The sequence below is a fragment of the Pinus tabuliformis genome, chromosome 3_1 (assembly GCF_031772625.1).
Source record: "Pinus tabuliformis cultivar Carrire ecotype Pingquan chromosome 3_1, CPIR1, whole genome shotgun sequence".
Classification (NCBI taxonomy): Eukaryota; Viridiplantae; Streptophyta; class Pinopsida; order Pinales; family Pinaceae; genus Pinus; species Pinus tabuliformis.
The window spans coordinates 119,717,946-119,740,785 of record NC_142301.1 but is presented as its reverse complement, the minus strand read 5'-3'; the positions used below and the strand labels follow the sequence as shown (position 1 = coordinate 119,740,785).

Genomic DNA, 22,840 nt, shown 5'->3' with positions numbered 1-22,840 from the left:
CACATTCCTCTCTAAGAGGGAGTGTTGATTTCTAGTAGCATCGGATGTGCTCTGAGTCTCAAATTTTGCAGGAAGGCTTAGACACATGCATTCTCCAATACCCAGAAATCGTTTTGGGAAATTCCACCCGGAGACAGTTTTATTAAAATAATTAATTATTTTTAATGGGACCCTAAGTCTAAACTTAGGAAATTAAAATAATTAATCGGTATTAAACTATGGGTGAAACTTCTAGAAGAAGGCGAAGATCAAGTCAATATTATCCTAGCCATTGACTAGAATCTAATCTGGGTCATTGATTGATCAACGAGAGGATTATAAGAGAAGGCTTGATGAGCACTTGGAGAACACACACACACACAAAGTTCACAACATCGAATTTCTGAAGCAGAGCAGCTGCTGGTGAGAAATTTGAAGTGAGCTTTTGCAGTGAGGGTCAAAGATAGTATCCGGAAGAGGGAAGTTTTCCTGGGCCGGAGAGTACAAGGCAAAGAGGGCACAACGACATCCAGAAAGAGGCTGACATTGGCCCATGCAGAGCTGACGCAATGGCAGCATAGAGCCTAGAGGGAGATCAAATTCCTGCTGAGGAAATTGAGTTTCAGAAGTCAGGAGTCGGGGTGTGAGACCGGGAGGCTAGAAATCGAAGTTTCTAGGCAGCAGAGGATCTGGAGGAAGAGCAGCATAGTCCCCAGATGAGGTGACGCAGATCTGCACAGAGGCTGATGCAAAAGGGACACAAAGCCTCCTTCCAACGAGATCAAGGTCAGATTCTTCCAGTGACAGGGTGAGATCATCTCACTATTTGTTTTGTCCAATTTCTCTCTATATCGGATAGCCAGTTGGGAGAGGCTAGAATGCATGAGATCTCCAAAACCCAGAAATCGTTTATGGAAATTCCGCCTGGAAATGACTTAATTAGATTATTAGTCAGTTTTAAATATTTCCCAAGTCTAAACTTAGGGAATATGACTAATTAATCAGAATTAATTAAGTTAAGGTGTGAATGTTCTAGAAACTCACGCAGATCGACTTCAAGTTAATCCTAACCATCGATTAAGATCTAATCTTGGTTGTTGAAGTCTCAACAGAGGATTATAAGAAGTCGATGGGGTTTGGAGAAATAACTAGAGCAGTTTGATTTCATGAGTAGATCGATTTCCAGAGCAGCAACAATCTGTTGCCAAAGTGAGAGCCAGTGAGATCGAAGTGGTGAGAGAGGGGCAGGGGCAGTGAAGCCGTAGGATGGATGCCAGTTTCAGTGAGTGCATTTGCAAAGAGGCAAGTGACCCACAGTGAGGCTAACACAGTGCAGTGAAGTAGCCTCTCGAGGCAATTTCGAATCTGTTGGGGAAAAGCAAAGTTTCAGTGCTAGAAGCTGCGGAGAGGTTCCAAAGGCTAGGAGAGACATTTCCCAGACAACAACAAACCAGACAGCTTGAGGATAAGCTTGTTCGAGTTGAGTGCAGAAGTGACTGATCTAGGGTGACGCAGTAGCTGTGCAGACACAGTTTGGACAACTCAATTTGAGCTAAGGTCAGAGCCCGAATTTGCCTGTGGAGTGAGGAAATTCCTCACCAGATTTTTCTTTCCAATTTTTCTCTTTCAGATTGCCAGTTTTGGCATCCATTTGTACTCAGATTATTTCACTGCTGCATAATAATAAAACCCTCAGCTGCTACACCGATTTTCCCAAGTTGGGTTTTTCTGGGGACATTGGTCCAAAAATAAATGTGTAAATTTATGTGTGTGCTATCATTTCTTCCACCGTTTATTATTCTGCAGTTTTATTTGTGTAGGTTGCAGTGTGACTTATTCAGTATTTGTTGTAGGAAACGGTCAATAGAATCTTAAATTTAATTAACAATTAGGAAAATAATTTCCAGTTGCTGCAATAGGATTCGGGTTTCCGAATTTTCACAGGCTACCCCTATGTGGACCCAGTGAACCCATGTGGACCCGAATGGGAAAAGAGATGAATGGGGCTAAAATGAGTGGAAAGAAGTGATCACTGCAATATCTTACACATCATGCTCTCATCCCCTAGAACCTTGAGCAGTAAAATAAAGAAAAATCAGTAAAAGGCAAAAGGCAAATGAAGGGTGGAAAAACAAAGACTGAGGTAACTCATGTGCCACGATTTCTCCCTCCTACATTCATTTACCAAAGGTGTGGGCCTTCCTCATCATAGCTACCCTTGTACCATGGCATGTGGCTTGGAGCCTTCCCTGTGTCCCCATTTTGCTCCATCATTATTTCACATGACACTTACCACTTCAAGGATGTATCGTGGACATGTCATTCCCTTAGAGGTTGAAACCACCTAATAGGGCCCTTCATTAACCACTCCTACCCAGGGAGGTAACACTAGAATATGTTCAAAGCCACAAAATTGGAAGGGAAACCCATTATAAAGTGTCCATTTCTGCCCTTGATTAACAAGCTTACTCACTCAATTGCACTAATGAATCATTGTATTTGAAGGTGAGGAGACACATGGGATCTTATACAGGATTGCAGGTGGGTTTTCATCTTGGACTTGACCTCCCTATACGAGATCCAAGCCCTCCAGAGGATCACAATGGCATTTGTAGGGTGAGCGTTGAGAGCCATGGACCTTCATTCATGCAGACCATTGACTGCCATGCCATGGGCTTCTTCAGCACCACCATTTTCTTGTTCCTGCCCCGACTATTCAAGATGATGATGCACTTGGACCAAGTTGCCCCAGCCGACTACACATTGCACCTAACACTTGGCAACTGATCCAAGGCCCAAAGGAGGTTATGTCTTTCCTAGGTAGACATGGGAGGGCATGTGTCATCTTCTAGCCCTCATTGATGGAGCATCGACTTGATTTTGAGTCACTTGGAGACCCATGAGACCCATTTGGAGCCCACAAAGCCCAAATAGGGGTTTGGAGATGTCTTGCAGGAGGAGTGCATCACCCTCTTCATCATGATTTTTGAGGCCCTCTTCCACATTTAAGCACAATAGGCCTCAACGCTACCCCTCTAGGCCTCCACACATGCATGATGTCAGCCTTGCATGGGCTTAGGAGGAAGATTAATGTAGTTTCAAAAGCCATCATGGTTGGCTTGTAACCATGGGTGAGTTACTTAGCACATTAGGCATGTAAAAGGGGCTTTGTCATTTGTAATTCAACTCTTAGCATTTGTATAAATAGATGAGACCTACTCTCCTCTCAAACCATCACACTTGGGATTTTCGGCATCATTAGAGAATTCAGACCTGTAGTTTGATGAGATTTTTGGATGTTTTTGGGATGAACTTTGATGTTTGGATCTTTATTACTACCTTTTGGAGCCTCTAATGTATAGTTGATGTATAGATATACTCTACATCGCCTTGTAAGTATTTCTTCATGGTGAAATTGCCTTGCAAATAATGTCTAATGCATGGAATTTGTTCTCATGATAAGAATTCACACTTTATTTTATTGAATATATTTCAAAATTTTGATTTTGGGAAGTTTCACATGTGTTACTCATTGATGATGTGGAAAGAATGTTACTAGTGGATAATAATTGTATTTAATCCATGAAAATCCATTAACTAATGCTAAAGATGGTAATTGTTGAAAGGGGCAACTAGGGCATCTTCTTTTAGCCTCCTTGAAGGTCAATTTAACCAATTTCAAGCACCCATGACTCCATACTCCCAATGGTCTAGGCACTAATCAAGTCCCTTGGTAGTCAAACTTGGATTTAATCCATAAATTTTCCTTCTTTTATCTTCTTAAAATTCATCCCTTTAAGGATAAGGAGGCTCCCATAGGGCTTGGTGAAAATTCCAATAGAGGAATTTTTTAGTCCAACTTCGATAGAAATCTTCCTTTGTGTCTCCTCTAAAGGTGTCGAAGTTTTGATGGAATTCCCTCGGTGGATTCTCCATAAATTTTGATGCATTAGTTGTCACATCAAGAGGAAACCCTAGAAGCCAATCCTTCAACTTAGGGATTCTTTGAAGGCAATCACTTTAATATTTGGTGCAGTAAATCTTTCATTTCCTTTTCTCTCTCCTACCTTAACCTTGGATGCACACATATATATCGTGTCAAATATCAACCCTAGGTCTCGTGTAATTTCTTTTCCAAGGGGTTTTTCGTGGAAAGTTTTAATAGCTCCTCCCAAAGCTTGCACTTTGTTGAACCTTTCCATTGAATAAGCTACCTTGCCTCACTTCAAGCCTATCATAGAGGCATTTATCACAAGTGAGCAATACTAAGACTCCTCCCCTCAATTAAAATCCGAGAAGAGTAGGGGACTTAGGCTGTGGTGACAGTAGGCCTCTTTCCCATGTGTTGTTGTGTCCTCTAGCTCTTGCCTCTTTACAAGCCATGCTAATTTGTGCAGCAACAGGTCTATAGAAGATACTTGGGCATGTATGATCATTTTCTATGAAGAAATACCTACATTGTAGTATTTCTCCCTTTACACCATTCTGACGCTTGATTAACTTGTACAATATTCCATAGGCACACATGATGATCACAGCATGATAAATACAAAAAAACGAAGAAATTATATTAATGTGCACAACTAATAAAAAATGATCAATGGAAATACTAATATATTTGTAAAAGACAACTAGAGGCATGTGCTGCACATCTCCATTTTGAAAAAACAGCAAAGAACTATATCAAAGAGCATAAAAGGCACGTCCTTTAGAATCCAAGAATAGAGAACTATTACAGAACTAAGAAAGTTTAAAAGTTGAATACCACTATAAACAAAGAGATAATTAATACAAAAAATGAACTGTTGTGTTCACTGTGTGCACTTGTGAACTTCAAGGGTGTGACAAAAAATATAATTAGTCGTGAGGTAACAAAAGATTTTCATCAGCATGAGAGTTCCCTTCCATACCTCAAATTGACAGCAATAGAGTCTTCCATTTCTTTTGCTGAGTCCAGAAGTCGTTCAGCTTGACCATGACAAGATTCACATCTAACAAAAGCAGTTTATAGTAAGTGGTCATAGTAGACATCTCAAAAAGGAATTTAGCATTTAGAACAAAAATATTATTTACTGTTACATTTTCATTTCAAGATAAAAATCATCTTGGTCTGCTATCAGTACAGTTATTTGTATATAAAATATATGTTTTATCATGATAAAGCATTGATTTTGTGCTCCAATTTCTGTTGGTATAAACAAAGTTCTTTGTTTTTTAAATAAAGTATAAATATACCATTATCTAGCAGCATCCAGACTCACACAAATACAATATTATTAGACACAGCCTAAGTTGCACTGAAACGGAAACGAACACTAATACGGATATGGGGTTTGAAACGGATATGGCAAATTTTCAAAAAATCCGGATACGATATGGCAAAGAAACGACACACACACACGCACACACATATATATATCAGAGGAAATAAAATTTTCATATTACCATTCATCTTTTAAAATCTAGATTCTATATTTAAAAATGCATAATCATCATCATGAATTCAACATAAACAAACAATCATCATCAATTCAGCATAAACATTGTCATCATCATCAATGATTATTATAACATTCAACATATCATCAAGTTTCTGTTTCAAATTTCAATCATCAACATCATCACCAAAATTAATAATGCACACTACATAGTACAAAGTACAAAATAAACTATGACTGGCAATCTACTATCATATGATATGTTATGGTATTCAATGTTCATTGTTCAAAAGTTAAAAACATCATCATAAATATAATATCCCCAATTTCTTAAGTCACATGAGAGTAATTTCAATTTTGGCAAATTTTGGCTTTGGCAACCATTTTTGGCACTTGACTTGGGAACAAAGGAAAAATCAAAATTTTGGTGGTTTGTGGGGATCACTCACCCAAGGAATACACATCCCTTGAGGCAGCACAAATTTGTGGAGAGAGAAGAAGAGGGAAATCAAGCTAGTGGGAAAAGGGAACCACAGGGAGAGAATCGGAGGCAACAAGCATAAATAGGAGGTGAGGACCAACATTTGGGACCTTTTGACAATTTTACAACAGAACATTTTGTTTTCTTGCGCTCCCCGGCAAAGTTAACGTAGTGTTATTTAGCACGAGGAGATTTCCGAGTGGAGATCTCAACTCCTTCGGTGGACCACGAGTGCCACCGTAGGGGAGCCTTTCGGCAATTTGGGAGCCATTTTGGAGTTGTCATAGGAGCTTAATTCCCAAGTCTATGTGTGGCTAGGATGCTAGGAAAATTCGCACTAGTGGGTGCGCTTGGCCACTACAGCTCTCAATGTCCTCTTAGAAAGAAGGACAAGGAGGGGAAGCAGGATCAACAAGCTGCATCCACTGAGATCAACAGGCTGTCCTCCAGATTGGAGAAAGAGTTTGCCATGATCACCGAGTTACCTCCACGGGTGAAGTGCGGTGATTTGGTTTTGTAGCCCTAGAAGGTCCACCTCATGAATCAATACCTTGCTACGAGAGCCCATAATATGCAGTAGCAGGATGGACCAGTGGTAGTTGGCGCAGTCAGGTGCCAGAGTGACAGATGCAATAGCTAGTAGCAGCCAGATACTAGGCAGCGCAGTGCAGAGTTGGCAGCAGTGCAGTTGGCACAGAGCAAAGTCAGCAACAATCAGGACTCAGGTTATAGATGCATCATACTGACCATAGTTGGTTCAACATTTTGGATGCTTTTTTGTTGCGATTGTTGTTGTTGCAGCAACAACAGATGGAGCGGGAGGTGCAGCACAGATGTAGTGTTGGCAGCAGTAAAGCAGGGCCAGCAGCAACACAGATGCAGTGTTTATTAGAGTTGCGCAGTATCTGGTGGGCAACAACAGACAAACATCAGTAGCATAACAGGAGATGGTGCAGAGACAGGGTGTTGCTTCAGTTGTTTGCAGTGCTAGAACACATCCCTTGCTAAGAGGGAGTGTTGATTTTTGTAACATCAGATGTGTTCTAGCGAAATTTGGTGGAGAGGCTAGAATACATGTATTCTCCAAAACCCAAAAATCGTTTCTGGATATTCCACCTAGAAACGACTTAATTAAAATAATTAGTCTTTTTTTAATAGTGCCTAAGTCTAAACTTAGAAAAACTGATTAAGTAAAGGGTATTAATTAAGTCATGGTTGTTGATTTTTGTAGCATCGGATGTGCTCTAGCCTCGAGATTTTGCAGAGAAACTAAGACACATGCATTCTCCAATACCCAGAAATTGTTTGAGAAAATTCCACCTAGAGATGGTTTAATTAAAATAATTAATCATTTTTAATGTATTCCTAAGTCTGAACTTAGGAAATGTTATTAATTAAAGGGCAATGTTACTTGGGAGCGGGAGCGGAAGCGGGAGCGGAAGCGGGAGCGGGAGCGACCATTTTCAGAAGCTCCCGGTTTGGGAGCGAATCCGGGAGCGATTTTTTAAAAATATATATATTTTTTATATTTTTTAATTTTTGATACATATATGTCAACAGTCAACAAAAACATGTAGAATGATGAATTAGATATAAAAAACATAAAAAAGCATAGATTGAACCATACAACAACAATCATCTAGAAGTTATAATCTTCATCAACCACGTCCACAAGTTAGTAACATAGTAACATACAACATATTGAGTCTCCTGATTCATCAATCTTAAAGTTTCAAGCTTTCAAAATTCAATATATAACATTTATCATCATTGATCACCAAAGTTGTACTTGTAAGCTAAGTGTAACCATTACAACAAATAATATCTGACATGAAATGAAATGTTATAAAATGAAATGAAATGAAACAACTTTCAACTTTCATGAAGCATCATATTCATAATTCATTACTAATGAGTTATAATTGCCAACTTCAAACTTAAATTGTCATATATTGTTTAAAAAAATATCATAATAAATATGAAAGAGTCAATAGTTATAAAAGCTACTATAAACTAGAAAAGAGAAGTATATCTATTTCTTATGCTTGGGCCTCTTTCCACCACGAGAAATGTCTAATTTTTTAGTCTTGTTGGAAAATCAGGATCTTTGTCATTAATATCACCCTCTAAGCATTAATATCCAGAGGTATCTTTGTCATTACCTCTGTATCTGTAGGGATCTTTGTCATTAATATCACCCTCTAAGCATTAACATAAGATAGAACAAGCATTGCATGTCAAGTCAAGATTTTGTTTGAGTGATGCGTACATTTTTAGGAGGGTCATGATAGAGGAGTTCGACAAACAATGTCACTAACATCAAGGTACATAGAGGGATTGGTGTTCTTGATTAAATACGAGTTCCATACCCTAATACATGACAAAAGTCAATGGAAACATTGCAATCCCCCAATCCTGAAATCCTGAAAAACTGATAAGTCTGCTGGATTTTGAATGAAATCTAAAATTCTACTTTCTCCATATGAAATCCAATGAGGCCGAAACCACTCTCAAACATCCTGAGTCATTTCATGGTAATGTTAAAAATTTAAGTAAAAGGATGAAAATGAATATTAAGGAGAATGTCACTTTTACTTTAAGAATTTAACATTACCATGAATAGCATATCAATACTAAGGCCTAGACTTGATCATTAAGTTGCCCCACTCAAAAATTATTTGTTTCTTTCAAAAAAAATTGCATTTCAAACATTACTACAAAAAAAAAATTGCAAAAAAGGCAAAACGCTCCCGAAATCGCTCCCGAAAAGGCAGGGAGCGAAAATTTTTTTAGGGAGCGCGCTCCCGAAATCGCTCCCATTTCGGGAGCGATTTCGGGAGCGCGCTCCCGACCCGCTCCCGAGTCGCTCCCGCCCGGAGCGCGGATTGGGAGCAGGATCGAGGGGGGGGGGCGCTCCCCCGCAACACTGTTAAAGGGTATTAATTAAATCTCGTGTGAATCTTCTAGAAGAAGACGAGGATCAACTCCCAGTTAATCTCAGCCTTTGATTATGTTTTAATCTTGGTCGTTGGTGCTCCAACAAGAGATTATAAGAAGGAGCTTGATGGGCATTTGGAGAACACATTGGAGACACCAAGATAGTGAGATCAAGAGATCGAATTTCTCAAGAATAGCAGCGTTGACTTGCCGGAGAGAGATCAAGTGATCTTCTTGCAGTGAGGGGCAACGATAGTAGACCCGAGGAGAGTGGTCCAGATCCGGCGAGTGCAAGGTAGAGAAGGCATAGAGAGGTTTAGAGAGGTAGCGCAGTATCATGCAAAGGCAACTCAACGCTTTAGAGGGAGTCCAAAATTTTGCTGGGAGAAATCGAGATCCAGAGCCAGAAGCTGGGGTGTGAGATTGGAGGGCCAGAGTGTCGAAGTTCCAGTCAGCAGAAGATCAGAGGAAGAGGTGGCGCAAAGCCTAGAGGCTTGAAGCAGATCTGCGTAGGCTGACACAAAGGTTGCGTAGAGGCAACGTGGGGCTAGCCATCTAGAGCTTGGATCAGTTTGGATCGCCAATGACAGTGTGAGATTTTTCTCACTACCTCTTTGCCAGTTTATTCTCTGTATCAAATTGCCAGTTTGGGCATCTAGAGATTTGTACTCAGAAACTACTGCATAATAATAAAACCCTCAGCTGCTCCACCGGTTTTCCCACATTGGGTTTTTCCGGGGACGTTTGTCCAAAAATAACGGTGTATTTGTGTGAGTTTATTTCTCTCCTGTGAAGTATTTATTTTCTGTAGTATTTATTTTGTGTAGGCTGCGGTGTATGTATTTCGATATTTGTTGTCGAAAACTGAAAGTAATTTGTTTAAGGTAATTTAACAAATAGGAGAAATATCATCAGTTTGTTTCAGTAGGAATTGGGTCACCGATTTTTCACAATGGTGAGAATCTTCTAGAAGAAGACATGGATCAATTTCTAGTTAATCTTAGCCATCAATTATGTTTTAATCTTGACCGTTGAAGCCTCACCAAGAAATTATAAGAAAAAATTCGATGGGGGTTGGAGAACACACTTGGAGCCCCCTGAAATTCGATTTTGTTGGGAAATCGATTTCCAAAGTAGCAGTTGTGAGTTGTCGGAGGTGATTCAATAAAGTCAAAGCAGTGAGAGAGGGGCAGGGATAGTAAGACCGGAAGGAAGTTTCTCTAGTCCGGTGAGTGCATAGTAGAGAGGCAGTGAGTGCCACAGAGAGGCAATGCAGAGCTTCAGAGGGAGATTTGTATTTTGCTGAGGGGAAGCCGAAATTTAGTGCCAGAAGCCAGAGTGGGAGCCCGAAGGCCAGGAGGATCAATTTTCCAGATAGCAATTGATCAGTTAGCGAGAGAGATGCTGGTCCGAGTTGTGGGACGCAAATCTGCGTAGGCTGACACAAAGGCAACTCACCTTGAGTCAAGGTCAGTGTCAGATCACTGATGGGAGTGAGATTTTTCTCACTAGATCTTTTGTCAGATATTTCTCTGTATGGAAAGCTAGATTTTAGCTTCCAAAGATTTGTACTCAGATTTACTACTGCATAATAATAAAACCCTCAGCTACTGCACCGGTTTTCCCAAGTTGGGTTTTTCCGGGGACATTGGTCCAAAAATAACAATGTTGTTTGTGTGTGTGCATCTATTCGTCCAACAGTTTTTTTCTTCCACAGTATTGTATTTGTGAAGGCTGCAATGTATTAGTTTCGATATTTACCGTAGAATGCAGTGAATAATTTGTTCAAGTTATTTAACAAATAGAAGAAACTTAATCAATCGCTGCAGTAGGATTCGGGGTTTCCGAATTTTCACAGAATATAGATGGTTGATGCGCGAATAATTAATCATTGATGTACAATGGAATCATGGATGCCATATCTATCTTGATTTATGTAAAAATATGCATGTTTTCATGTCTTCTAAAAATAATTTGGTATTTGGAAGATTTTGTTTTGAATATAAATGCAAAAAAAATATTATATATATATATATAGTAGATGCTTTGCTTCCTAGATTTTTGGAAAATGATGCTTCCGTGTCCCCGCTTCCAAAAAACATCCCCACTTTGTCCCCACTCATGCAACGTTCGCAAAAACAATGGTATATTATTTCAAAATTTATGTAATTGCTGATTTTTTTTGACACATTGAACCACAAATTTCAAGTTAACAGTTGCTGATTGGAAGAAGTTGCAGATCTTTGAGGAATTTAATGCAGAACAGCAAGTTTTCATCGCAGATTTGAGGTGCCATATTCTATAAGGAGTTCATAATTAAATCCTCAATATCATCTAGGGATACCCCTTTGAGGATAGCAAAGCCCTAATCTGCAGTAAGAGGGTTTGTATGTGCCAACATTGGAAAAAGCCCTGAAGTTATCCATGCCTCTTTGCATCCTTAGAGCGAAGGTACTTCCAGGTGATAACAGTAATAACAGGCCACACATAATATCATGTCATTTAATGATATAAAAACCAAAGAACACAAATCATTTATGGAAATTAGCTTTCATCTTCAGTGGATCGCATAGCTTCTGCAAAAATGCATATAAAAAATGAATTTCATTAATGTGCAATGAGAAGTAATCTCACTCACAAAGATTAAATCACACACAAGTTATGCATAAGAAACATGTTTGCATATTGAAGTTCATTGATATGTGAAAATGAAGAGATTTAACAAGTACAATCAGAAAAGGCAGTGTGAGACAAAGTAACCTTTGTAAATAGTTCTCCAAAAGCATTTCAATCTCTTCCGCTTCCTCTGTATGCAATAATGGCTAAGTATTAGACATGCGGAAATAAGACTTTAACTGCATGAAAAATTATTAGCAATTACTCTCACATAAAGATCATCCCACAGGGCTTTAGGCTTGCATTCCTTGAGCTTGCAATGGTGATGCCAAAATGAATCTGTGCATATCTGTACCCCTGTTAAAAGAGGGTTAACATGTCCCTTAGCTAGGCTATGTATGTTAATCAAATTATTATTATTATTATTTTTACTTCTACTACTACACTCCCTTTCGGATAATGCAGTGTAAGTATGCTTTTGAAGATGATGTAGGTTCTTTCCCTATAATTGAAAAGTTGGCCTCTATTGAGATAACTGCTCAAACCAAAGTCATGGGACTTCTAGTCATTAAAGATGCCAAGAATGTCTGTTGGTGCTTATTCAGACCTTATTACAATACTGACTGCATTAAGGTAGCTGAATATTCTGTAACTTTGTGCTCTTTTGTACAGTATTAATTCTTTTTTTCAAAAAATTAAGTCCTTGGCCTTTTTGGCTTACAAGGCCCAGCATTCATCATCAAAATGACAATACCACTTCGTTAAAGTTAAAAACATAAAATACCATTAGGAAAGTAGAATATCCACATATAAAACATAAGAAAACGCTACACACGGATTGGTGGCTAACCTTGCGTGTGACACTCTTAAGTGAGGTTCTTAAATAAAAGCAAGATACATAAAAAGGTAAGGGGTGATCAACGGAAAAAACATGAATGCCTAAGAAATACAGCTTACCTTCAGCAATTTGTTTATCTAAAGAAATTGAGCATTCCACTGAGTGATCCCCTTTCCGAATGATACAATTTCTACCTATGATAGTCATGCGACGAATTTCATTTGGGTCTTCAAGGAGTTCAAGAAGCATCTGTCTCAGCGCTCCTGCTCTTGAGGCTAGTTCAACCTGCCACGGACTTCATTTCCTGATTATCCCTTTTTTCTGAAGAACAGTATCCAAGAAATGTGGAAGGTTGGTTTGACCGTTCCTAGAGTAGCAAAATATTGCATGTGACCTAATATTTTTAAGAATTCCACATACCAAGGCTTGTTTACTTAAACGCAGCTCCTCTAATATATGAGCTGTTAACCGGTTTGGCAACACCTCGAGTAAGGCAGCTACCTGTCACAAAAAACAATAGAACAGCGTTTTCAACCATAGAAATGCAGTTTCTCTACAAGGAACAAAGAGCTAACACATCAAACTGGGGGCTCGAGTGAAGTTAAAAGATAACTTATATTATTGGAATGATTTTGTAGAAAAGGCCAAATCACATGCAAAGATTAAAGTAAACATTTTTATTAAGTGCTTTTCATTCAATAATTTATTATAAATAATTTTATTCATATTGGATGGAAATTTTAAAGTTTTGAGTCCAGCAATACATATCAAATAAAAGAAATTATTAATATAGCATGTATTTTACAAACAATGTTAAGAGGAAAACCGAGAACAGAAACCAACAGAATCCAGATCAGGTGTGCTGAATTAAAAAGTATAATACCGTAGACTACAGAAAATTTCGAAGAGGAAAGAACTGCAAATGCTATCTTGCGGTTTAATGCTATACTTACTCTCAATAGATAACCTATATATCTATGTAGCCTTTGAGTTTGGTTCATACCTGGAGATAGAAAGATCATTTCAAAGACAAAATTCTTAATATTTTCATTAAATGAGAAAGTTGTAAAAATAATATCAACACCCCTCTCAGCGAGCTGCACAAATAAATTCTCATCCTTCTGTTTCAATAAGGTTCTTTATTATGTTTACAGTGTGAATGGAGAACTAGGCATTCACAATCGCCAGTTAACAGCAGCTTCAAGCACACTAATCAATGCTGCCTAACACTTGATCAAGGTAGTAAACAGTTCCATCGCAACCCTTCCCACTGACTGCAAACCACATAGCTGCAAAATATCCCTGGTTGCAAAATGCATCAAGGTATTCCTTACAAGAAGAGGCTGGGCTAACCTTGATTTTCTCAATCTTGTGCTAAGCACACCCTTCTATAATTTTCCAAGTCACAACACTCCAAAAGCCACTTTCAGAAGAATACATGAGGGCTGGTGCCATAAGGTTCCATCTCTTTCAAACCTCATGCAAACTGGTGGGTAACATGTGGCTTCAACTTGGGGACGTGTGCTCCTTATGGGAGTGCATGAGAACCTCAAAAATCTTTGGTTATGTAATTACATTTTGCTAACTTCAATCCATCATACATGGGGCTGCTAAAGTAAAATGTGTGATCCAGTGCAACCACCTAGAGATTTGTTCAAGGCTCGAAATTCTCTGACTCAACATCAGGAAAAACCACCCGGTCGGGAACTTAGGGCAGCTCATTTTCCGTTTGGAATGGTGGCTCCAACTGGGTTTACTGGGACCCATTTCCCTTAATAAAAGATATAAAAGCGGATGAGATATATAAGTGTGGGGCTAATTATGAAAATGAAACTAAGAAATAAGAATAAATAGACTTAAAATATCTATCCCGGGAAAGCTTTCTCTATATATGTGACTTCAGAAAGATCTCGCATTAAACATAACAATATAGATCATCAAGTCCTTTGTGAGGTTAAAACGAATAAAGATAACTAATTTAAATAAATAGTTAATTAAATTAGTTGTTGAAATACATTGCACATATAAGATATCATTGTTCATGCATATACTTGAAAGATTTCAATTAAACACGTCAATAGTGATAAATCTTAATTGCTTGTAAAAGCATATATGATAAACACAATTAAAATGACCTTTCAACTCATAAACACAGTATTAATACACAGATAGTAGTACTGATCCGAATTTAAACAGGGACACAACAAATTATAGATATAACCATAAATACAAAGATGCAGTAGAAATAACGCTTCACTTCATTAATATCAAATACTGAAATATGCTTTTTTTTTATTATTCTTTTGTAAGCTCTGCAACAAAAACCCTATGGCGGCAAGGCGGTAAAACCCTCGGGAGGCACGCAGGGAGAAGCCAAGGATAGGAACCAGATCGGACCCGCAGGAAACAGCAGAGAGCTAAGAGACAAAAGGCATGACAGAAGATGTCAGGAGGGGAGAGATCCCCTCCTATCGGGATACGGTGACAGGAGACGGCCAGAACAGCCAGACGACAAAGGAACATCAGAACGCAGGACCGGTGCTGGGAGCAACCTGGCAAGCAGGCCGCAGGGGAAGATGCCTGCCATGCGCAGTGGAGAGACCCAGGTTCGTGATTCCAGCGAATAAACTGGAGAAGTACAGATGCTACATGAGGGATCATGCCCTTATCTGCAAGTTCGTAGGAGTCTGGCCGTCGGAAAAAGATCTTACCAAGTGGATTCAGCAAAAATGGCAGCCCCAAGGCCACATCAAGCTCAAGCTAGGAGCGAAAGGCTTCTTCACGGTAATTTTCTCAAACCTGCAAGATAAGGAAAAGGTATTTGAAAATGGCCCGTATTTTTATTATAATGTTGGTCTGTTTATGCGTTTCTGGGAGGAATGTTACAACCCGGATAAAGAAACATTTCTAGCAGCGCCTGTCTGGGTTCGTTTATTTGGGTTACCTATAGACTTCTGGGACCCGGAAATTTTGGAGGGAATAGGAAACTCAATAGGAAGCTTTGTGAAAATAGCTGAAACCACAAAGAAAGGAAGGTACACCTCGTACGCTAGGATATGTGTTTATATGAACCTAGCAAACCCCATCCCAGACTCTGTGGAACTAGAATATCATGAAGAAGTTTGGCAGCAAAACCTAGATTACGAGCACATCCCGTTTCGATGCCGAAGGTGCCATGTCCATGGCCATCTGGCTAAGGAATGCCCGATTACAAGGGAAGAAGAAGAAAGGAGGGGCCCCCTACAAAAAAAAGAGCCAACAGACCAAGAAGGGTACCAAGAGGTGAAAAGCAAAAGGAAGACAAATAAGGAGCCCCCACAGGAAAACAGGAAGGAAAAACAAACACCCCCAGAGAAATCAAACAACTTTGCAGTACTACAGGAAGAGGGCGAAGAGGAGGACCAAACCATGGAAAACCAAGAGGATAAGGGATCAGACAATAGTGAGAGCAGCGAAAGAACCCACTCAAAAAGGAAAGCCCCGAGTGAGCCAATGGAGAAAAGCAAGGAACAGAACGAAGAAGCTGAACAGATGGAGACAGACTTGGAGATAAGCAGAGAAGACATAAGTCAGGAGGAAGAGGTCTTAAGAAAGCTATTACACGAATGGATCAATGTTGCACGAAGCGGGAGCGAAGCGGAAGCGCGAAGCGGAAGCGCGGAGCGCGGAAGCGTCATTTTCCAAAAATCTAGGGAGCGAAGCGTCCGCGGAAGCGTCTGCTATATATATATATTTTTTTATATTTTTTTGCATTTATACTCAAAACAAACATCCCAAATACCAAATTAATTGTAGAAGACATGAAAACATGCATATTTTTGCATAAATCAAGATAGATATGGCATCCATGATTCCATTGTAGTTACTAGTATGTACAACAATCATCTATATTCTAGCTATTACAAACATACATCAAATTTTGAAGCATATTATAAAACATAAAACATTTAAGCATATTATAAAACATAAAACATAGAGCATATTATGATTTATCTAGCAAGTGAGCAACTGTCAACATTTGTCATGTCCAAAATTCAAATAATAATGTTTACAAAATATGTCACTTGGTCACCGCCAAGCCAAAAAGGTTCAAAATTCAAATTCACAAGTCTACAAGTCTAATGAGTAATCTATGACAAAAAGAAGTAGATTGTGAATATATCTACTAATCTCTCCTCCTTCCACCACGAATAGAACGTGATGGCGGGCCTCCACGTGGTGGCAATGAAGAAGATGGTCCCTGTGTAAGTCGTGGCACTGGAACTGATGAAGAAGAACCTCCTCTAGTAGAAACCAAGGGACCAGATGGGGGTGGGGGTGGTGGCATATCAACACCCGTGTCATCATCCTAGAATCGCTCAAAAAATTCATGCAAAAAAAAAACACTAGTTAACAAAAAAATTAAAAACATGAATTCTTTATAAGGGAAAATTGGAAAATTCATACCACAATGGACATACCTGGATAAGAGAATCCTCTAATTGCTCTAGTCGCAACACTCCATCCTCCAAATTGGGCTCCTCTGGATTCTTGTCCCAAGTCAACAAGTCTTTATTAGACTTTGCATCTTCACAGTAATGGGACAACAATCGCAAGTTGTAATGAACATAAACCAAGCTCTCTGCCCGGTCTAAATTCAACCTGTTCCTTTTAACACTGTGGATGAAAGAATAAGAGCTCCAACACCTCTCTGCAGAAGAAGTGTTTACCACCTGTGATAGCACCCGCAATGCCAAACTCTGTAGAAGTGGAGTAGGCCCTCCATGCATGTTCCACCACTCAAGAGCAGAAAAATTCTCTCGATCTTGAATTGCATGCATGCTCGAAAATGGACCAGTGCTGCTCGTATAGTTGCTCACGTGTCTCCGTACCAATGCAGCCTCCTCCTCATCAGGGATTAATCTACTCAATGCAGCCATATATTTTTCGTGAACCTCTTTATCTTGGTGTGGTCTTCTCCTGACTCCCCCCCCAGGTGCTGGTTTTGAAAGCCATGATGGATGATAGTATTTAGGTGTCAAAACATATGCTAATGCATGCAATGGAACATTTAGGCTATCCCATCGTTTTACCACCTCTTCACGAATATAATTGTACAAGGTGGTATCTCTAGGCTCAACAATGTCTTTAATCTGCCCCAACATGCTATCCATTTGCTCATACACCTCCCCAATTACTGGTCGATCTGAATCTGCAAACTTGATCATGTAATAAATTGGTTTGGTGAATTGCAAAACATATTTAACCTGTGACCAAAAGTAACTGTCAAGAACAATGTCCTTGACTTCATTAGCACCATCTGTGTCATTGTTAATTTCATCCCATGTTTCAGCACACACCAGATTAGTTAAAGCTTGTCTCACCCTCACTAGCCGCCTAAAGGTGAGGTAATAACTAGCAAATCTTGTCTTTGCAATTTTAAGCAATTGCAACTTGGAGTAAGTGCCATAGAAGTAGTTTACCCTTGTATGCCCTGTGATGAATTTAATGAGCTGCTTCCCTTTCCTGTAAACCTCAGCAATCCACCCACAATCTTTGTGTTTCACAATATCATGCATCAAAAGGTTCAATGTGTGAACCAGGCACCCAGACCAAAAGATGTGTGGATGAGTACGCTCAATAATTTTTCCTGCTAACTTACAATTTGCTGCATTATCTGTGATCACTTGAATCACATTATTCGGACCAACATCTTTGATTGATTTCAATAGGAGATCTGCAATGTTTTGTGCAGTTGCACTGATGGAGGAGGAGTCATGAGATGCAATAAATACTGCACCACTAGAAGAAACACCAAGAACATTTATCAAATGTTGGTTTCTAATATTTGTCCACCCATCTGATACAATGGATACCCCATAATCCACCCACTCATGTGTAAAACGTGTCAAAGCTCTTTGAACCTTAGCTTTTTCTCTTTCTAATAACACTGTTCTAGCTTTCTCATAGTTGGGGGCCTTGTATCCTTTTGGGGCTTCATTGATGGCCTTTACCATGTCATGCCAATAGGGAGAGCGAAGCACATTGAATGGTACACCGCAAGCACAAAGAAAACGGACTATCTTTCCATCCACATCATCCCTCCCAGTAACATTAAGGAAATCCCCTATTGTTTTTCTACCTCCAGAGGTTGCAAAAGTACCATGAGGAGATGGGCAACTACCAAATTTAGAGGTTGCACTTGATTCAGAATGAGTTTTTTGTTTCTTGTTTTTTCCTTGTGCAGCCATCTCTAATTTGATGTATTTTTGTCTTTGTTCACTTGAAATGTTTGGGCAAATGGTTACCCCCACGGAACCCTTTCTTTCATCACTGTCTAGCACCCCACAAAGATGCCTCCTCAGACGGGTATATGAACCCGTATATGGTTTTCCTCCATGACAACCATGAGGGCACATCCATTTGTAAGATCCACCACCCTTTCCCCCTTCAAGTTTGGTCACAAAGGTCCACAAGGGATTTGATGTACCTTTCCCATCTTGTGCTTCAGTGTCCTCTTCAAGTTCATCCCCTTCCTCTTCAAACCCTTCCTCCTCATCATACATTGGGTCACTACTATTAGGACCAAGTTCATCCCCTTCCTCTTCCCCTCTATTCCTCACCCTTGCCATCATTAAAACCAAGAGTGGAATGATACATAGAAGCCAAAAGAACACCATCTTGGAATATGGATATAGGTGGTGGACAACCTGTAAATAAAGGAGCAAGTAGAAACAATGGGAAAGAGTAGGAGAGGGAGGAGAAAAATACAATTTTTTTTTCAAAAAAACAAGGGAGTTTGGGGTTTGAACTTACCTCTTTAGCTCTTGTAGATGAAGTCCTCCAAGCTCTTGCTCCAAGCTCCTCCTCCTTCTCCTAGCTCCTCCTTCTTCACTCCTCCAAGCTCTCCTCTCTTCTCCTCTCCTTTCCTCTCTTCTCTTCTCCTCTCCTCTCTTCTCTTCTCCAACTCTCATAAACTCAAAGTGAGAAAATGAGAAGAGAATGGGGGCTTTATTCTTTTCTAAAGTCACCCTAGACTCACCCTAAACCAACCTAACCCACCCCCTCATGCTAGTTAAGACTCAAGTTAAAACAAATTAAAAAAAAATCAAGTTAAAAAAATGATGCCGCGGGTTGCTTCCGGAATCGCCTGGGAACCGTGCGGGTGGCGTGCGGTTCCGGGCCGGAAGCTTGGCGCCACCCCGTGCCCGAACCGCCCTCGGATCCGCGGTTCCGGGGTGGCCGCAACCTATATGGCAGGAACCGCGTATAAAAGACGGAACCGCGCCCCCTCCTCCTCAGAATCGCGATTCCCAAATGGATTCCGGGACGGTTCGCTCCGAACCGCGGTTCCGGGTTTGGATCCTCCGGGGGGGGGCGATTCCTGCAACACTGGAATGGATACACTTAGACGAGAGATTTATCCCGGAAGATCAAAAGAGGTTGTATGCGGATACCTTTCAGCAATATAAAGCCAAACTAGAAAAAGGAAAAGCCACACCAGAAGAACCCCAAGAGAGCCAGAAAGAAAACAGAATGGATCAGCAAGGACAAGGAAAGGGGGGAAAGAAAAAAAGAGGCAGGAAAAATCTCAAGGACTCCATACAACTCATGGGGGAAATGCTGGTCAACACAGGAAGAGTGGTCCCGCTGTCAGCGGTGTTTCACAACCTATCCCAAGTTAACCAATGATTTTGACATCTTGGAATATTAGAGGCTTAAACAGCAAAGGCAAACAGAGACATTTGGCGGCAAGACTGAGGAAGGATAAACCTCAAATCATGCTTATTCAAGAAATTAAAATATCAAGTCAAAGGTTGGAAGAAATTCTCAATAAAATAAAACCAAGATACGAACAAGTAACCATAGACGCCAAAGGAAGTGCAAGAGGGATAGCAATTATTTGGAATCCCGCAGAGGTCCTAACAGATTGGTGGATAGGCACGACAAGAACCCTAACAGGAAGATTCAAGCTCCTCAAGCAAAGCGAATGGTTGGCAGTCTCGGCTGTCTATGGGCCCCATACCCATGCTGATAGAGGCTTGTTCCTTAACCAACTGGAAAAGCTAAGAAGTATGCACCAGGAGCAGAGATGGATTCTGGCTAGTGACTTTAACTTGATAACCTCCAAAGAATAAAAAAAAGGCGGAATAAGCAGAGAAGACCCGGAGATGGAACGATTCAGAGACGTTCAAGCAGAATTAAGGGTGGTTGACATCCCAACTATAAACGGGAAATACACCTGGAACAATAGAAGAGGAGGGTCCAAACAAATTGCGTCAAGATTGGATAGATTTCTGGTCTCGGAGCACATAATCGGGCTGGATATATTCTATGAAGCCTCTATCCTCCCCTCAACAGGATCTGATCATTGGCCCATCAAGCTCGAAATAGCCTTGAACGATCTAAATAAAAAGAGGCCCTTCTGCTTTGAGGCCTTCTGGCTTAGAGCTCCAGACTTCTTAGATAAACTAAGGAGCTAGTGGCAGGAAAGCAAGAGGGGAACGGAAGGCCGCAACAAAATGCACTCGTTTCAGCTCAGACTCAAAGAAATAAAAAACAAAATCAAGAAATGGAATAGGGAAGAATTCGGTAATATCCAGCAAGAGCAAGGAAAACTTCAGTCCAGATTGGAAGGAATACAGCAACAAATAATCACGGATGGACGAAACGAGGACCTGGCAGCGGAAGAAGGCAGGGTAATCAATCAACTGGAGGAAAGACGAAAACAGGAAGAAATCCTGTGGAAACAGAAATCTCGTGTCCAATGGTTAAAAGAGGGGGAAAAGAATTCTAAATTCTTCCACAAAGCAATGCTGAACCAACGCCACCACAACATAATCTTCTCCTTAAAAGACAGGCAGGGAAACAGAGTAACACAGCAGAAAGAAATGGAACGCCTCCTGGTGGAACATTTCAAAGATATCCTCACGGAGCCAAATGCCAACAGAACCGAGGAAATAGACAAGATCTGCCAACACATCCCTAAGAAAGTCTCCAGAGAACAAAATCTGGCTCTGCTCAGGGTTATCACCAAGGAAGAGCTTGAGGAAGTGGTCAACAAAATGCCGAAAAATAAGGCCCCGGGTCCCGACAACTTTACAATCGAGTTTTACCAGGCAGCCTGGAGCTTTATGGGAAATGACTTGCTCGACCTAGTGGAGGAATCTAGGTGTTCCAAGCGCATGCACCAGGGACTGAATGCCACCTTCCTAGCCTTGATCCCAAAAAATGGCAGTTCGGACGAACCGCAGGGATTCAGGCCTATCTCCCTATGTAATGTAATCTACAAAATTCTAGCAACAGTCATGGTAAACAGACTCAAGCCGATCCTACCATATCTCATTGCACCGGAGCAAACAGGCTTCGTCAAAGGGCGGCAGATTACAAATGGAATTATTGTAGCCCAGGAAGTGATTCACTCCCTGAAAAATTCCCGCAACCCAGGTATGCTTATCAAACTTGACCTGGCTAAGGCGTTTGATCGAATTAGCTGGGGGTACTTGGAAGGCATTCTCAAAGCGCATGGTTTCGAACAAAGATGGATAAAATGGATCATATCTATGGTTGGCACCCCAGTAATGTCAATTTTGTTAAATGGCACCCCCACTGATGCCTTCAACCCCTCGAGAGGACTAAGGCAGGGAGATCCCCTGTCTCCTTTCCTCTTCATCCTGGTGGCGAAAGGTTTGGGTAGGTTGATCAAGGCCCAAGTCTCCAGAGACCAGTTAAAGGGATTGCGAATCTGTGGGAATGACCTCCCGGTTACGCACCAGCAATTCGTCGACGACGTGATGTTATATGGTCAAGCCACGCTGAAGGAGGCCCAAAGAGTCAATAAAACCTTAATAGAATTCAACCAAGCTTCCGGGACTGAAATTAATAAAGACAAATCTGAAGTGTTCTTCTTTAACACCCCGCAGGCCGCCCAAAGGTTCTTGGCGCGCACTATGGGCTTTAGCATTGGAACCTTCCCGTCAAAATACCTAGGTATTATGCTGCATGAGCACCAATTCAGGACAGCTAATTGGGAACCCTTAATTAAAAAAATCAGGAACAAGATGGAAAACTGGACCCTTCGCTCGCTGAATGCCCCAAGTCGGTTAATTCTGCTGAGAGCTGTTCTTCAGGCTATCCCAATCTACCAAATCTCGTGCCAAGCTATCCCTAAGTCTACCAGCCAAAAACTGGTTGCCCTGTTCAAGAAATTCCTCTGGCAAGGAACCAGCAAGACCAGAAAGTGGGCCTTAATTTCATGGGAATGGCTAAGTCGGCTCTCCAAAGATGGAGGTCTAGGACTTCGCGACCCCTTCGTTCTTAACCAAGTCATGGGGGTGAAGCTCTGGTGGAGGTGGACTCAGGGAGGCAATGATTTGTGGAAGGTGATCTGGGAAAGGAAATATGAGATGGCAGAGGAACATATAGGGAGACTGAGAAGCCAGACTGAGGCCAGAGGTTCCGCAATCTGGAACCTGGCGAGAGGCAATAAAGATCTGATAAAAGAATACAGTTTCTGGGAGATAAGAGCAGGAGATAAAGCCAGATTCTGGGAAGAATCTTGGCAGCAACGTG

The 22,840-nt window shown here is 40.7% G+C and overlaps 1 protein-coding gene across 4 annotated transcripts in view; it reads right to left on the bottom strand.

Moving 5' to 3' along the window:
- MGT10 (magnesium (Mg) transporter 10) overlaps positions 1-22,840 on the bottom strand; it is a 422,030-nt gene that overhangs the window by 79,909 nt on the left and 319,281 nt on the right. For 2 of the 4 annotated variants that reach the window (XR_016255682.1, XM_089410877.1), the window contains exons 7-11: positions 12,710-12,790; positions 12,409-12,574; positions 11,723-11,808; positions 11,596-11,641; positions 4,890-4,970 (exon numbers count right to left, since the gene is read on the bottom strand). Coding sequence is in view for 3 of the 4 variants with exons in the window: in XM_089410877.1 (XP_089267003.1) it covers positions 4,891-4,970; positions 11,596-11,641; positions 11,723-11,808; positions 12,409-12,574; positions 12,710-12,790 (459 nt within the window). In the remaining variant the exon portion in view is untranslated. The remainder of the gene's footprint in view (positions 1-4,889; positions 4,971-11,595; positions 11,642-11,722; positions 11,809-12,408; positions 12,575-12,709; positions 12,791-22,840) is intronic. The other 2 variants (XM_089410876.1, XM_089410875.1) reach the window with 1 other exon arrangement.